The sequence below is a fragment of the Rhamphochromis sp. 'chilingali' genome, assembly GCF_963969265.1.
Source record: "Rhamphochromis sp. 'chilingali' genome assembly, chromosome: 14".
Taxonomy (NCBI): domain Eukaryota; kingdom Metazoa; phylum Chordata; class Actinopteri; order Cichliformes; family Cichlidae; genus Rhamphochromis; species Rhamphochromis sp. 'chilingali'.
This window is the reverse complement of record NC_137941.1, coordinates 3,853,758-3,869,783: the sequence shown is the minus strand read 5'-3', so window position 1 is coordinate 3,869,783 and position 16,026 is coordinate 3,853,758. Positions and strand designations below refer to the sequence as shown.

General features: G+C 42.5%; 1 protein-coding gene across 4 annotated transcripts in view; it reads left to right on the top strand.

The window, feature by feature from the left end:
* Positions 1-16,026, top strand: part of hdac4 (histone deacetylase 4) — a 130,476-nt gene that overhangs the window by 58,383 nt on the left and 56,067 nt on the right. The window contains exon 1 of one of the 4 annotated variants that reach the window (XM_080902326.1): positions 13,254-13,458. The exons of the other annotated variants lie outside the window; for them this stretch is intronic. Coding sequence (XP_080758452.1) covers positions 13,455-13,458 — 4 coding nt within the window. The 5' untranslated portion in view covers positions 13,254-13,454. Of the gene's footprint in view, positions 1-13,253; positions 13,459-16,026 lie in introns of those variants that run through there. 4 annotated transcript variants of the gene reach the window in all.

Sequence of the window (16,026 nt, the reverse complement as noted above, 5' to 3'; positions counted from 1 at the left end):
AAAAATAAAAAATGTAATCCGATCCATTAAATATCACGAAAGCACCTCACAAAACTTGCAACACGCCGTAACTCACCTCAGAACGTTAGCACGTCGGAGCAGTATGCATCACGTGATAGAGCGGCTGTGGCATGCGGGACCTGTCGGTGGTCTGGATAGCATGTGGAGCTTCGCTAGCAACCCAGCATTTCATCTCCGACAAAGTTATCCCGAGAGAAGTAAAGCAAGTGTGTAAGTCCATCTCTGAATGTTTGTAAAGCATTCCTGCGTTAAGCTTAACAAGCGACTGCCTCTCGCTCTCCGGCTGCTACTTCAATGATGAAACTGCTTAACGATCAGCTGATCGGCTTTTCTGTCGTGAGTCCGTGTCTCTAGTTTGCTTTTGGCCCACTTTGCACCAGAAAGAGGAAACCAGCGGCTGAACAACAGCAGCACGTTTAAGCTTGATCAGCTATTGTTAGAATTTATTTAATATTACTTTCTACTTGAGGATCTTTTTCTACGTAGCTGACGCTGGTAACTGTGCAGGGGCGGATCTAGCAAAGTTTAGCCAGGGGGGCCGATAGGGCATGAACAGGGAAAAGGGGGCACAAAGACATACTTTTCTTTCTTATTCTCATTTAAAATGTCGAGCTTTTAATAAATAATTATCTGACACCCAAAGTTTTAATTTGATGTAAAATGAATAGAAGTCAATTACTGTATATAGTAACTATTAAGTCTAATATATATACCCTAGTAAGCTATAGTACTTTTTCCTTTGGGAAGGTACCATCTGTGCAGTCTGCAATTTTGTTGAAGAAAGATGTTGAATCTATTTAATATTTCTTGAAAAATAATTGATTTCTGTGCATTTTTTTTCGCACTGCATCAAATTAAGGTTGATTACGTCGATTAAGCATCATGAGGTGGAGCGTGAGGGGTGGTTCCCTATTTTTTATTTATTTATTTTTGTTGTTGCTGGGAGTTGGAACCCTATTAGTTAGGTTGCTTAATATTTACGCTAAGTACTCTTTAAAATACCAGAATAGGGAGGATGGTGTAGGTTTAAGTTTATTAGATTGATCAGTATTGCTGAACTATGAAATATTTTTTTTGCATACAGGTATAACAGAATAGCTTTAGTGTAGTTGTTGTTTTAAACTTGAGTATGAACTTATACAAAATGCAGCAAGATATTTAAAAAACAGTTTTGTTGATTAAAAAACATTATATCGGATTCATATTGGTATCGGCAGATATCCAAATTTATGATATCGGTATCGGTATCGGACATAAAAAAGTGGTATCGTGCCATCTCTAGTTTGGACCACAGTCTCCTGTTTCACAACTGTTAGACAAGTTAGTACCTTCCATACAAACTACATGTGACTATAGCAAATGCTCATTTCTTTCCTCTTGTGGTGGTTGTAAGGTGGTCTCCAACTGGTCTCTACGTCTGTGTGACTGGCTCCATAAATTACAATGTACATTACACTTTAAATGCTGAGAAGCTGTACACAAAATGTCCCACAGTGTATTTAGAGTGGAAAAAATATTTCTAGGGCATTATATTACATTACTTTCTCTTGTGATGATATTTCAGTTATATTACACCAATTCCCTGTGAGAAAGAGTTTGGCGATGGTAGGAAGGAAGATCTGTTGTCTAACAGGAAGAGACCTGGCAGAACCAGCATCAGGGAGAGGCATCCATCTGCTGGGCCGGTTGGTGGGTGAGATGAAAGGGGAGGCAGCACAGAGAGGACACGGTGCCTCTTTTGACTGTTTTAATTGAAATACACAGGTACTCATAGCAGATTCCATTGATAATTTGACTTGCAGGAGTCAGTACTTCATGGCTCTTCATTGGGGTGCTTATCAAGTCAATGAGGTTAAAGTGAAGGGAAGTAGCTGTAAAAAGGATAAACTAAATAAAAAGAAAATCAGAGATCCGATTAACTGAACTGCCACAAAATTGATGTTGAATAGTGTCGATAGTACGCACACTAACAACAAAGGGCAGTGAAAAATGCAGAATTCCTGCTTTTTTGCCATAGATGGAAGATTAACCGGTTCTCTTCAAAGCTAGTACAGTTGTATTTCTACAGTTAACTCGCTGGACTGAGATGCTGAATAAATTCACTTGAAAATGTGGAGACTGTTCCAACCCTAAGAATAACTAAATGTTTAAATGCCTGCCAAAAAAAGGACAACAGCATTTTATTGGAATAGGTACAGTACAATGGTCTATTAACACATTCATACGATGTGTTAGAATTAATTAAGTGGGTGCCAAGAGCAACAGTAACACTTCCTCTGTGTGTGTGTGTGTGTGTGTTTATTTGATTCTGCAAAGTCCATTTCAACACAGACCTTAATGAGATGCTAACAGCATCAGTGAGTGGTGCCGACCTTAAAGCCACAAGTCTGTGACTGTGCATTTTCTTTCTTTTTAAAGTTTCAGATCAAAATTTGAGTCAATCAGGCGACATGATGAATGCTACTGAAATTTAAAAATGAGGGAGATAATGAGGAAGACTCTGATAGAAACAGATTTGGGTGCATATTAATCAGGATGACTAAATTGCACCCAGGAGGAGGTACTGTAAGAGGAACAGAAGTCTGCACCTTCCAGAGTCACTTCCACACTTTGGATGTGAATGTAGGTTTGAGCAGCTGCTTCTATCAGTAAATGCACATGTGACATTAGACAAGGATGTGAAAATTACAGGCTAAACAAACGTGTATTAAGTGAGTTTTTTTGTGTGTGTGTTTGTGCTTAGTTTGGCTTATCTGTCCATCCATCCCATCATATATGCTAAACTGGGCTTTTTTTTTCCCCCCTCGGTGAGCCAAAACAGCTTTCTCCCACTCTGCACAAATTAGCAGCAGCCCACGCTCCACTCACACATAACTGTCAGAGCACAGACGCTGCAGGGAGCGAGGAGGAGGGAGGGGAAGGTGAGAGAAGTGATGAGGAAGGAGGAGGAGAGAGGAAGACAAATTGAGAGAAGAGGATGGAAAATAGAAGAGTAAAGTGGGAGCAGAAGTGACAGATTATGTAGACCAGAAATGCTTTTGTAGCTCACAGAAGGACTTCGTTATGGCTCCTTTCATCATTGCCTGCCTGGCATGCACCGTCGTAATCGGCAAGAAATTTGACAGCAGTATTTCTTTTTTTCCTTTTCAGTTTTTTAGTCTTAAGGCTTTGTGCAGTGTCCATTTTCCGTCTGCACAGTGCTGATATTAGGGCTGAGCTGAATGAGAGGCTTTGAGCAAGCCTGCTAAGAATGAGGAGCTGTTCACACAGGAAGTGGCAGACCTGTTGGTCAGCTCCTGTTGTCTGGCTGAACTGCTTATCTTATCGTATCTTTATTTAGAGTTGTCAATAATCTATGAGCACTTAAGAACCTGAGAGCAGGTTAGTGGGAGGAGAAGAATAAATGCAATGAAAGGAGATGGTAAGAGGCAGGAGAACCGCAATTTGAGTAGAAGAGAGCCTGGATAAGTAGAAAAAGAGGAACGAGGAAAGGCACATTATGCAAATACCAGCAGCCTCATTACCATTTCAAAACTCTGGAAAGGAAATCAGAAAAAAAGTGGAGAGAAACATTTTTGGACTACACCAAATTCTTTCCCCCTCTGCATCTGCATCTCTCTGCACATGCACAGGATGCTCATTGGCATAATGCATTTCCTAGAATTAACCGCTGACAGCTAAATCGCTAACCTCAACCTTAACCCCGCAGAAATGTTCTCCCTTCAGTGATGCTGAACTCCAATAATTTAGTGCAAATTTGGAAATAACAGCAAAGCAAGGACAGAAGAGAGTGGAAACGCAGCCGAAAGAGGGAAAGGGTTGGTGGTGAAAAGCCAGAGATGGAGAGCGAGGTGTGTTCCAGAGGACACCACTTGTGTAGGTCACCATGACCAGACACTTGTCTGCCAGCCAGACCCCTGCTGCCTCCATCCCTACTCGCTGGAACAGAGAGTTTCGTGTATCTGCGCATGAGTGTATGCTTGACCTTAATCCTGACATTGTTGTTTTGTGTGTTGGTGTTAGCTCCCACTCTGTTAATGTAAAGGAACATGCTTTACGTCACAATGGGTCAGATTTGCTTGTGGTACAACCTCATTTCTTTCTTTCATTCTGCTCGTTAACTTCTCATTTCTCTTCCGTACGACATCCTGTCATCACATCCTTTCATGTTTTTTGCTTTTGTATGCTGAAGAACTCATTAGGAAAACAAACTTCCCCTCAGGAAAACCTTTGAAGTATCGCCACACATTATCATCACATTACCCTTTTCTTTTTTTTAATCACAATGAGTGTAAGCACTAAAACATACAATTTCAAGACTTGAGTCATCCATTTAAACTGAGGACGTAGGTCACAGATAAATAAACGGAACATTATAACCTTGTGAATTTTTAGTCCTAGATCCCAGCAGTGTCACTTAGAGTCCACACCTTTTCCTAATTCCTAACCGAAGGCCACCTGTTTAATACGTACATGCTCACCAGGGAACCCACAAGGCTGTCGGGTCCTGGTTCCAGCCCCCCATATGGGCCCCCAGAGCCACCTACCAACCCCCTCCCCATCCTTGTCACTCCCTGACCTGGCATGGATTCCCCTGCTTGGTGCCAGGTTGGTGTAGGCAGGAGCTGGTGGGCAGCTGCTACTTTTCTGCTTAACCACCATCACTAGCAGAAATACACACACACACACACACACACACACACACACACACACACACACACACACACACACACACACACACACACACACACACACTAACAAAGACGATGCTCAGGAGATTTTTCCAATGGGTTCTCTGAAACTTCAGATGAGCTAAGATATAATCCTCTGCCCTTTGCTTCGTCACGACTTATTTTTCCCAAGCGGAACAGAATAATTTAACTATTTTTAATATTCCTTAGAGGCTGATATAAAGTCCTCGGAGCATACAGCCACGAGTTTAAGGCAGAATCCTAAAACAAACCTAAAGCTGTCGGAGAGCATGAGGTGAAATCAAATCTGATCCTGAGCGGAAGATAGGCGTTACAAAGGGAATACAAGGCAGTGTATTAGAGCCTGATTATATTTACAGACATAGCCTGAGGTTGTGGCCTTCATGTCAACCCCCTTAAAGAGACACACACACATACACACTCTTCACATTTGGGCATAAAAAAGTATGGCGGAGTGCTTCGAGCCAGACTTGTTTTCGTCTTCCAGCAGAACAGGCATTGCCTTAACCTACTTTGTCTGCATCAGTGCCATTATCCTGACAGCCTCGGCAGGTTCTGCATGAGACTTTGTGCGGATGTCATATAGGGAGAAAGATTTTACCATGTTACCAGGTTATAAATATTGCATTTGGCCCTGTTACGGCTGACTGTCATGGCTTTCAAAAACCTACCAGACGTCTCAAGAGTGAGGCTGTGTTAGTCAATGTTTGTGTACGAATACATAAAAAAACCACAAAAAAACCCCAACCTTCATTTTTGATGTGAGATAGTAACATTTTGGGGCACAATGGGAATTGGTGAAGAGGAGAGATGTGGGGATTTGAAGTGCCAGCGAAGGTGTGGTTGTGTAGTATTACAGGACAGCAAAATGGAAACGTTTTTTAATGATGATTTTTCTACTTTTGCATTCTGATCACAAGGGAACCAACCCTGATCGTAACACTTTTAAAATTTGTTTTTATTTCCTCGTGTGTTTGTTCACGTCACAGAGTTGAAGGGGAAATTCCACAGGAACAGTTGAAGGTAGGCCTGGAAACTTTGTGACCAAATCACAAACATTTTAAAACAGTCCAGTGAAATCGTCACGCATCCGCTATATAAACCATGACCCGTCTGCACCGGGCACGACTTTCTGTTTCGGCAGAGCAAAGTTGTCTAAATTCTGTGTTTGGTTTTTGGTGTCTCCTGCGATTGTGACGCTTTGGGTCGCATCTTCGCTCAAAGTTCACCATGGTTCAACTCTGTGGGAAAGTTCAGCCTGGGTGAACTTCCCCTGAGGAAGGTGGAGCTTTTGAGGTTGTATTGATTTGCTTTCAGTAGAAAAAGTACAAATATGTGCATTGTGGCTTCATGCAGATGAAGGAAGTGTTATTGCTGCTGTGGGGCTCTTGAATGAATACAGCCAGGCTGTGAGTATAGACTGCATATAAAGTATATCTTTCTGAAGGTACTTGATGAGCATTTCCACCTTTGCTCTCTTGGATCATAATAAAAAATAGCTTAACCTGTGCACTTTATGCACGAGAGAGATTTCACTGCTCATTAGGTGATCTGGCCTTCAATGGTCTGAAACATTGTTTGTGTGTTGTGTGACAGCTAAGCAATAAGACGGCCTGTTGCCGTCAATAAATAGGTTGTTTTTACTGTTTTTCTGCAGCTATAAAAAGCTCAAGAGTGGGATAGACGTAGTGCATCAATAATGAGACTTTTTCAAAATGATTTTGCCTGTTTGCTCTTTGCGGGCAATGGAAAAATAAAAATGCATTGTTTGTGATTAAACCTGGAGTGGTCAGAGATATAAAAGTCCCTGAACACAAAGAAAAGCATGCTTACATAGGGAGTTGGTACCACCGCCTTGAACACAACTTGAATGCAGAATACAGATTGTGGCATAACCAACAAGCTCTGCAGACTTTCTTTGTCTTGCATTGATTCTGTTAATCTGCAGCTGTGGTTTCCCTCGCTCTTTCCCTCTGCCTGTTTAAGAAAGACTCGAACGGTAACGTATTAGCATGTGCACGCTAGAATGCGATATAATCAGCAGGCAGTATTGCGAATACTCTTTTTTTTTTTTTTTTTTTTTCCCCCCTCTTTCTAAGTTCTCATCAATTACCACATCAGAGTCTCCAGTTCCTTTAAAGCCATTTGTAAAAGTAGTGTTTGTCTGTTTATATGCAAATGGATATGTTTCACATTTGACTCCAACTATGCATTGCCCTTTCACTTCCTGTCAAACTCACTTATTAATGCAGAGGTGTGTTTTGTAAAGGCTTTTAAAAGCCTTAGTAGAAATATATGGCTCTGGAAGAGTCTTCTGGAAGCTATTATGGATGACCACTCCAGGGCTCAGACCTTTGCTTTCTGCTCGCAAAGAATTTGTTACCATTTGTCCAGGACACCATCACAACCAAAGGTTAGCTTTCCTTGGTCCTGGAAAAGGAGTTCATTATAAATAAGCCCACAGGCTAATGACTACGGCATGGCTGTCAGTGATAGACTGTACTTTACCGCAGACTCATTTAAGAGAAGAAATAGACAATGGTTTTCTGCCTGCACCAATTTTCTAAGTAGAGTAGAAGATGGTGCCGAGAATGACGAGAGGTGAGCGTTTTGTAGAACTGAAAAAGTGAATATCAAGAATAGACTTTCTAATCTGTGTATCTCTTTATCGATATCTCTAATCTTCTATGCTTACAGTTTCTGTAATAGAAAATAATCAGAGTAAAAACTAAGTATAAATAGGTATTTGAAAAAAAAAAAAAAAAAAACCTTTTAAAGGGCAACAAGTCCTTAATATAGCCCCACAAGATGATATTTGTTTATCCTCCATTTACATCTGTGGTCATCTTTGTGTTTGTTTGTCTGTGGTTTTATTTTTTCTTCATTGTTGACAAGGCCGTAGTAAACAACAGCTTCATTGCTCATGAAGAGTCTGAGATTTGAGCGGTTGGTGTTCTTGTGACCCATGTGATTGTAAGAGCACAGGGAGCAGTGCGGTGGGCTGACGTCTTTCATAAGTTCAGTTTAGCATCACTGAAAGCTAATGGGTCTCTGTCTGCTGTGAGCTCGGCGAAGGCATTACAATTGAGATGGAGCGAGACGGTATAAAATATGAATGAACGGAGTTCCTCGCTGCAGCTGGCAGCTCGAAGCCTCTCTTTCTGTTATCTTTGCTGCGTTTTTAAGGTGTTTTTAAGCCTTGATGTTTTCAGTTCTTCAGAACTGCCAGAATTTATATTTCTGTGGAGCTTTACCACACACACACACACACACACACACACACACACACACACACACACACACACACACACACTCACACACATCCAGGCTGTACAGTGGGCATCATTTGGCCCAAGCTTTTTCCAAAAACAATGCTTTTAGCTTTAAACAGTGAAAAGCTGAGATTCATCATCTGGATACAAACCAAGTAAATGGTAAATGGTCTGTACACTATACACAATCATCCACCCATCCACACACACATTCACACACTGGTGATGGCAGCTACATTGTAGCCACAGCCGCATTGGGGCGCACTGACAGAGGCGAGGCTGCCGGACACTGGCGCCACCGGGCCCTCTGACCACCACCAGTAGGCAACGGGTGAAGTGTCTTGCCCAAGGACACAACGACCGAGACTGTCCGAGCCGGGGCTCGAACCGGCAACCTTCCGATTACAAGACGAACGCCCAACTCTTGAGCCACGATCGCCCGAAGAAGAAATATCTGTGGATGCAATGATTTTATTTTTGAATAATAACTTTCATTGCACTTTCAGCTCTTCTCAGAGTGTCTTTTACAATATGGCTGGATAATTTTATCTCTGTAGGCCTCCCACTCATATAAATTATTTAGCTCTATAAGGTTTGTGTTAGCAGCCTAACACAGCTAGAAGCGTTTAAGTTACATCTCTGCTGGATGACAAATCATTTCACTGTGTATATGTATTCATAGTGGATCTTACAACCATACTTAGAAACAGCGAGACAGCAGCTCGAGACGTTTTAGAAAACTGATGCTGCTTCCTTGTGATTTGTCCAGTCAGCGTATGTGTGTATATTTACGTGTATTTGTGTGTTTGTGTATGCAAAGAAAGGCAGCACCACACAGGTTTATAGCGATGGTATTGATTTCTGTCACTTTTGCTTTTATGTGTATCCACATGCTGTTCAATAGACAGTAAAAAGAAGCTGATCTCAATCGCTGTAAACATTTTTAAACCTCAGTCACTTCTGACAACATTCAGTTCACTCCAGTATATCAACAAAATATATATACACACTATATTTTGCCACCTTGTAAATTCTGCTGCCTCTGTTGCCATCCTAGTGGCCCTTTTGATATCTAGTACGTTCTGGGCTCTGCAGAGGGACTGGCTTACAACCCATCTGCATCCCCCTTCAATTCACCTGCTTCTTCCCCCATTTTACTTTTGGAGGCTTCTTTTAGCCAAGTGCACTTTGTCTTTTAGTTTATTTATAGTTTATCTGGGTCCTCTTAGAGACCAGAGAATAATCTGACCGGGGGTTTGGGATCAGACTGGGTGTTACCCTGTTGTAGCAGGTGGAAACCTAAGATGCCCCCTTTCTTGACTTTCATGGCGTTAACTAAATCTGTGTTGATATTATTTTGAAATACTTCGTAATACTAATTTTAGTTATTATATATTATTATTGTATTGTTATTATAAGTTTCAGATTTAGTGCCTCAATTTTGAGATTTTCCCAGTGTGCCATTAAATGGGAACGCTAAAGGGGAGAGAAGGGAAGGTAAAGGGGGATTACAAAGAGAGTATGCGTGTGTATTATAAATAACTCAAATCAATAATAAACGACATAGTATTTTAAGTTGGGTCTGGAGTTCTCTGGGGAGATGGATGAAAAAAGCAAAGCCCCCCATCACTATGAAGAGGAGGAGGGATGACGAGAGCATACCAAGGTACAAAAATACGACTTGGTGTCTTTTCTTCTTCCTGAGCTTGAACAGGTTCGTTTATTGTTTAGTGTGTGTGTGTGTGTGTGTGTGTGTGTGTGTGTGTGTGTGTGTGTGTGTGTGTGTGTGAGCAGCTCTCGTGTGTACATTATGAGTCGGACACCGTCCATTACTTATTCATCAGTTCTGTCTGCCTGCTTGCCACACTGTGTATTTCAGCATGCCTTGCGATCATTATGCCACATGCATTATTTAAGACACATGTGCACACTGACTATGATGCAGATAGTTATTTATCTGTGAATCACTCACTTATTGCCTCGTCTGTTTCTCTCTAAGGCTTCTAAATAACTGCAAAAGCCCAGTTTCACAGGAATTCATTGCCTAACTTGTATGAAGGTTCTGGGCTTTGACTAATACGAGTTGGTTTTACTTGATGAGCACTCGTCACATCCAGCAGTCCCAAGGATGCAGTTCGGTAGAAGCAACACTTACTTTATCTGCATGCAAACCTGTTGTGTATTTGACCTGATTGTTGCTGGCTGGCTATTGTCAGACATCAGTGATTTTGGCAGCGAGTCTTACGTGGAAGTCCCATATGTAGTTGTTATTACATTTGCTTAATATGCAAAAAAGCTGCAGTCTGAGGGGAGGAGGCACAAATGCTCAGGAGGGAGACTGCGGGAAGGGCAGCTGACGTAAAATATTTCCAAATAAAATATGTGGATCCATCTGCTGTGGTGATCCCTTGTGACTAAGGAAGCAGACAAAAGTCCCAATAAGACACATATTAACAACAGGAAACAACATCTGCTGTGGCACCACAACATGGTTTGAACAACTCCGTGTGGAGCAAGAGAAGTTCTGTTTGTGTTGAAACTCTTTGTGAAGAGCTGTATATGGCACTGCAGCATGCTCCTTTATTTCAAGACTTTTGTTGATTACAAAACAAATTTGCTTTAATTGCTTCTTTCTTATGTTGTCCATCCAAACAAGCCCAATAATGCATGAGTGGTCTGAAAACAAGTCGTCCTTTTTGTATGCGGTGTTGACCAACAAACATTTTCCAAAGCCGACTACACGCACCCCGCTGTTCATTTTCATTTGTTAAGTTGTCAGATCGTTGCTGCTGCTCTTTGACCGTCGTCTTTCCCTCCCAGCTTTTCTCTGCACGCTGATTTCGCCGCGATGTGTCAGCGGCCTGTACGAGGGAGATTCTCCCTGTTCTAAAAATGACACGTTGTTTGTTTGCGTGCGTGTATGCCATTGCGGTTTGGGATCAGTAGCGTTAGGTGTTATCAGTGTCATGGCTGCATGATGCTTAGCTAAGCCTTTGACGTCAACACTATACAACAAGCTGATAAGGCAGGCCTTTATCGCAGCCAGGTGTGTAGGTGGGTTGTCTGATCAAACAAAATTGGCTTCCTGGATTCTACACTGAACTTCAAAAATAGCTTCTGCAAACACGCACACACAGGAACAGACCATGCTACACACGCATACATCCACACGTGTATGTACATGCACATTCATGGGAACATATGCAAAAATAGGACAGTATGCTGCATGCTGGTATCCTGTGTGCTTCCATGATCTCTTTAGTTTCAAACCTATCAGTGTAATTCCTTTTCCCCCCCGCTTCTGCTCTGTCCGTTTATTCTTATCTTTTCTCTTTTTCTTTTTCTTCTCCTTGTCAGCTTGGGCATTGCCATATTCCATATGCACTAATGTGAATAATAATAGAAATGAATAAATAGATAAAGAAAAGAAAAGAAGAAGAAAAACACGCAAGGAACCTTTAAAGAGTTTACAGAGCCCGTCTTGGAAAAGCAAGATCATGATGATTGCAAAAGCTGCCAGGCTAGACGGCCGTTAAAGAAAATAATTCTTTGTTATTTTTTGATTTTTTTTTTTTTTCAGACATAAAAACTGCAAAGGACATCTCTGACCTTGGATGTGTATGTTGCAAGCACTGGACATATCTCAGTTGGACTGAGCAGTCCTAACCCTTCAGTGTTGTTTAACTCCATATGCAGTGGATCAGAAAACCATCTGTTTCCCATCAGAATCAAAATGAAGACAATTGTTTTCAACTGCCTTGCAAACGGGGTTACTCATAAAAGTGAAAAATTGAACATTCTCCACAGTGGCAGTATATCACTCATGTTTTTCTAAATGCAGTCCCGCGAATTTCAACTGAAAAAAACAAACAAAAAACAAACACTGGCGTGAGAGCCGAAGAAAGCCGACGCCATCACACCATCATAAAGTTGCTTGGCCCAAAGTTGCACCACATACCTGCGTATATGGGAGGGGCCGTCTCAAGAAATCGACCTGTGACTCAGCCCACAGATTCTGTTCACCATGATTCCTCTGTGCAGCGCTTGGTCCAGTTTGATTTTTGAACTTGTCAAAACTTGTATTTATTTAAAGAAATTAAAGCGTAACTGGCTCCACCCGGGCTCTGAACTGGCACCCTGTCGGTGAAAGGCAGGTGTCTGATTCCAGTTCACAACTGGCACCCTGCCTTTACTCCAGTGTAATTCAAGGGGAGTTGGAAAGCAGAGTGTTAGAGCGCAGAGGACAACTAACCCACTTGGGGCAAACAGTCAGGTCCATCCTGCCTGTTTCTTTTAACACATATCGACTGAACCTTCATTGAAAGAACCAAAAGGCACGTCAGGTGTTGCCCCCAGAGGAGCACTTGTCTTAAGTGGACTGATTCCACTCAGTAGGCCAGTCCTTCAGCCGTCCCCTAAACGCTCCCCGTTATCATTCAATCCCAAACTCATCACTAATCTACAAATAAGGTTTCAGGCCTGTGATTCAGCGTCTCTCCTGTTTACTAGTCATGCATTCTTGCTAAGATTTACTTATTTAACTGCTTCAGTAGAACTCCTTAAACAGATGAACCTCTTTCCGTCTTGTGTAATAATAATCCATTATTTGCATATTTAGGTGGCGATGATTCACTGGAATAAAAGGTACTTTTCTTTTTAAAAACAGAAAGAGTTTCCAGAACAAAGTTACTAACATCATAAAGTTTCTGGGGTATCAGTCTCCACCAGTAAACAGCTCGTTTTGTTTCTATGTGCGTGTTTGTAGTGAACAGAGACAATGTCTGTGACGTATGTGTGTCTTCAGTGGTTGTAATGTATTGCTACTGTCAAACCAGCTTCACAGAAAGCGACTGTCTATGCTGTAAGGTTCCTGGTGTGTAGGAGGATTTTACATAAAGTGTGTGTGTGTCTGTTAATAAATGTGTAAGCGTGGGTAAGTACAACTTGGCTCTGTTTAGTCCAAAAATGCAGATTTAGTGCACGAAAGCATAGGTGGTGTAGGGAAATAGGAATGTAGACAGAGTGTTTGCCGGTGTGTTAGAAGAGGGAGAGTGACTGTAATAAAATGCTCAACATGCCCGAGACTGCCCCCTGATGTCACTGAGAGCCGAGGGAGAGAGAGTGGGAGAGAGAGTGAGTGGGAGGGGACCGGAGGAGCAGAGGGAGGGAGGGAGAGTGGCAGCTGGAGGGCAGAGCAAAACACGTCAGTGAGAGGAGCAGAGAGAGGCGACAGAGTGAGAGACGGACTGTGTGAAAGATCGAGAGGGAGAAAGATTTGTTGTTAGGACCTAACCCAGGCCGGTCTGCTGTGTCTGTGTGCTGCAGTGGACTTGAACGCCATCTCTTCTCACTCGCACTTTTGGCTACAAACGCACTTTCTGTCTCTCTCTCGCTCAGATACTGTACGCCACTCTCAAACGTGCAAGAACAGCGCAGCACGGCATAACTGATGGGTAAGAGCTATTCCTGTTATGCAGAGAATTACTGTTCAAACCGCATGTAGTGAAGTGCTTTATGTTATCCTCGTGTAGCTGTGCTCGGCCGGCTTGTAGGTTTGTTGTGGTTTTCCTTTGTGTAAAGGATGTGTTGTTGGAGTCTTCTTTCACAGAGTTTATTCAGTGCAGTGTGCTGATTGTACATTAAGTGATCAACAGGCGTGCATCTGTTTATGCAGACTCTTGTTTTGCCTGTGGATGTGTTGCTGTGTTATGTATATATGTTCACTTAGGGAGTGAGTGCATGTTCGTGTGTGTGCATGTTCATTTGCTGTGTGTGTGGGTGTGCGGCTTGGAGTAGTGGCAGTGTTTATTGAATGGCACTGATGTATGGAGGCTCGCTCAGCGCAGCCTTTAACTGAATGGAGCAGATGGCAGTGGCTGCGTCTGTCCTTCCGCACAGCCTATTGTGCACATAAGTGTGCATGTGTGGAGCAAAATGCATGGAAGTTAGTAAGCTCACTGGGACTACTGCTCGACATATAAACAGAAAGGACTGAATGTTAGATTGCATCCCGTATCACCATTTGACTCTGCTGCTGCCTGCCTTGGATCACTTTAATTTATCTCAGTTTACTCCAGCTTTGACATTTAAAATCACAGCGCTGTGACACAGCTAGATAATCTCCTTGAAAAGTGCTAGTATACACTTTTTGTATCTCTTTATCTCCTAACGAGAACACTTTAGTACTAAATGCATTTTGTTTTTTTATAAGTTAATCTGGGGAAATATCGCCAGAGAAAGGAGGAAGCAGAAAAAACCCACAGGTTTTTGGTGGCCATGTTACCATGCTACTGGGACATGCAGCGAGGCATACATCAACAGTCACACCCACCCACCCCGGACTTGACAGTAAAGCACTGAGCTAAATGCACATGCAGATCGTTTGTTGAATCGCTTGCCTACCGTCATTGGTTCACCCTCCACCTCAAGCCCCACCCCTTCTCCACTGTCCGACCAACCACTGGCCACAGTCCCAGCAGTCACCATGGTGTTTGCCTCCCTCCTCTGTGAGCACCTGAGTCTGCTGGGCTCGCAGCCGGTTGACATTATGTCAGCGATTGCTGTTCATTCTAAATTTGTGAGGCTTGTGTTGACATTTGCTCATTCTGTTGGAACTGTGAATGAGTTTGCACTCTTAGTTTCTCATAAGCTGTGAGTAAACATACATGGGAGTGCACAGGAGCCCAGTGGGGCGAGGAACTCCTCTGGGAGTCCTCGTCTATAAATAACTCTGTGTGATCCATAATCTTAGCCTGATTGGGGGGGTGATGATGAGCGGAAGGAGGGAGGGGTACATCGAGGGACACAGTGATGAATGAGGAGATAAGAGAGAGAGAAGAGGAGGCAGAGCCTGGCATTTCAAGAGTTTTGTTTATGTTGGGTTTCGTTGCTTTCAGTCAGGCCGTAGTCATGAACTCTCTCGATCCTGAACGATTTCTACAAAGTAAACACAATTTCCTGTCCAGAGTTTATCTTACGTTTGCCTTTTATAGTTTTAAAGAGACGTCCTGGGGCTTAAGGACATTTAGAGCCAACTTCATTTGTGAATTATTCGAAAAAAGACTTTTTTTTATTTATTACAATTTGCAGTGTTTTGTGCAACAAGGTTGCAAGAACCGCAGCAGTAGTCTCCACACGTGCACATATACTCGAGATAGAAATCAGTGCGTAATAATAGCGCTAGTATTTTTATTCGTTTATTTCAGGAAGCATCTGTTAGCATTCATTCTGAATTGCTCATCCAAATCTGCAGCGAGAATCTTTGCATTATCACGTCCGTTGTTGTCGGGGTGAGTCAGCTGTTATGAAAGCACCTCTCCTCCCCGTAAGCCAATGCCATATTCACAGAGTGCGATCAGTGTAAGCTGGGCTAATTACTTCACAGGTGGCTTCTCCCAGGGCTGTATGTCGCCCTGTTTGTCTGCCGCCATTGACAAGGCTTTGTTTACTATAAACATGCCTCTGAGGTTTGTTATTAGGAGAGCTGCTGGTGTTTTTGTCACGGTGCAACTGTAACAGTACTGCGATCCTTGAGAGCCGTGTCAGCTTGACTGTGAACTGTTAGTGACGCAAATATGTTTCCTTGGAGCTCCAAACTTTTGACAGCCCTCTTTTTAATGATCCAAAGCATAATTGTGTCTGGATAATTAAAGAAAATAGTTTCAGCCCCTAAAGATACACAATCCCGACAGCATTACAGTCTTAAGTGCATCTTCTCTCATGTGAGATGCATTTATCCAAGAGGATGAAACCATAGGAGCAAAAACATTCTCCTTGGGCACTGGAACGACTTCTCCGAGTCTGTGCAGTTTGGGTATAGACTGTGTTGGTACATGATCCTTATTTATCTTCCTGTGTCTCTTTGTGTAGCTAACAACACAATCTGTAGCCAGCAATAGCTCTCAGTGCAGTCTTAATGTGGCAGCCCAGTGTGGTTAGCCTCGGAGTAGCTGGTCGAAGCGATGATTATTACACCGCCTCCCTATTTCTCTCCATCTCTGTCTCTTCCTGGCCGTCGGCAC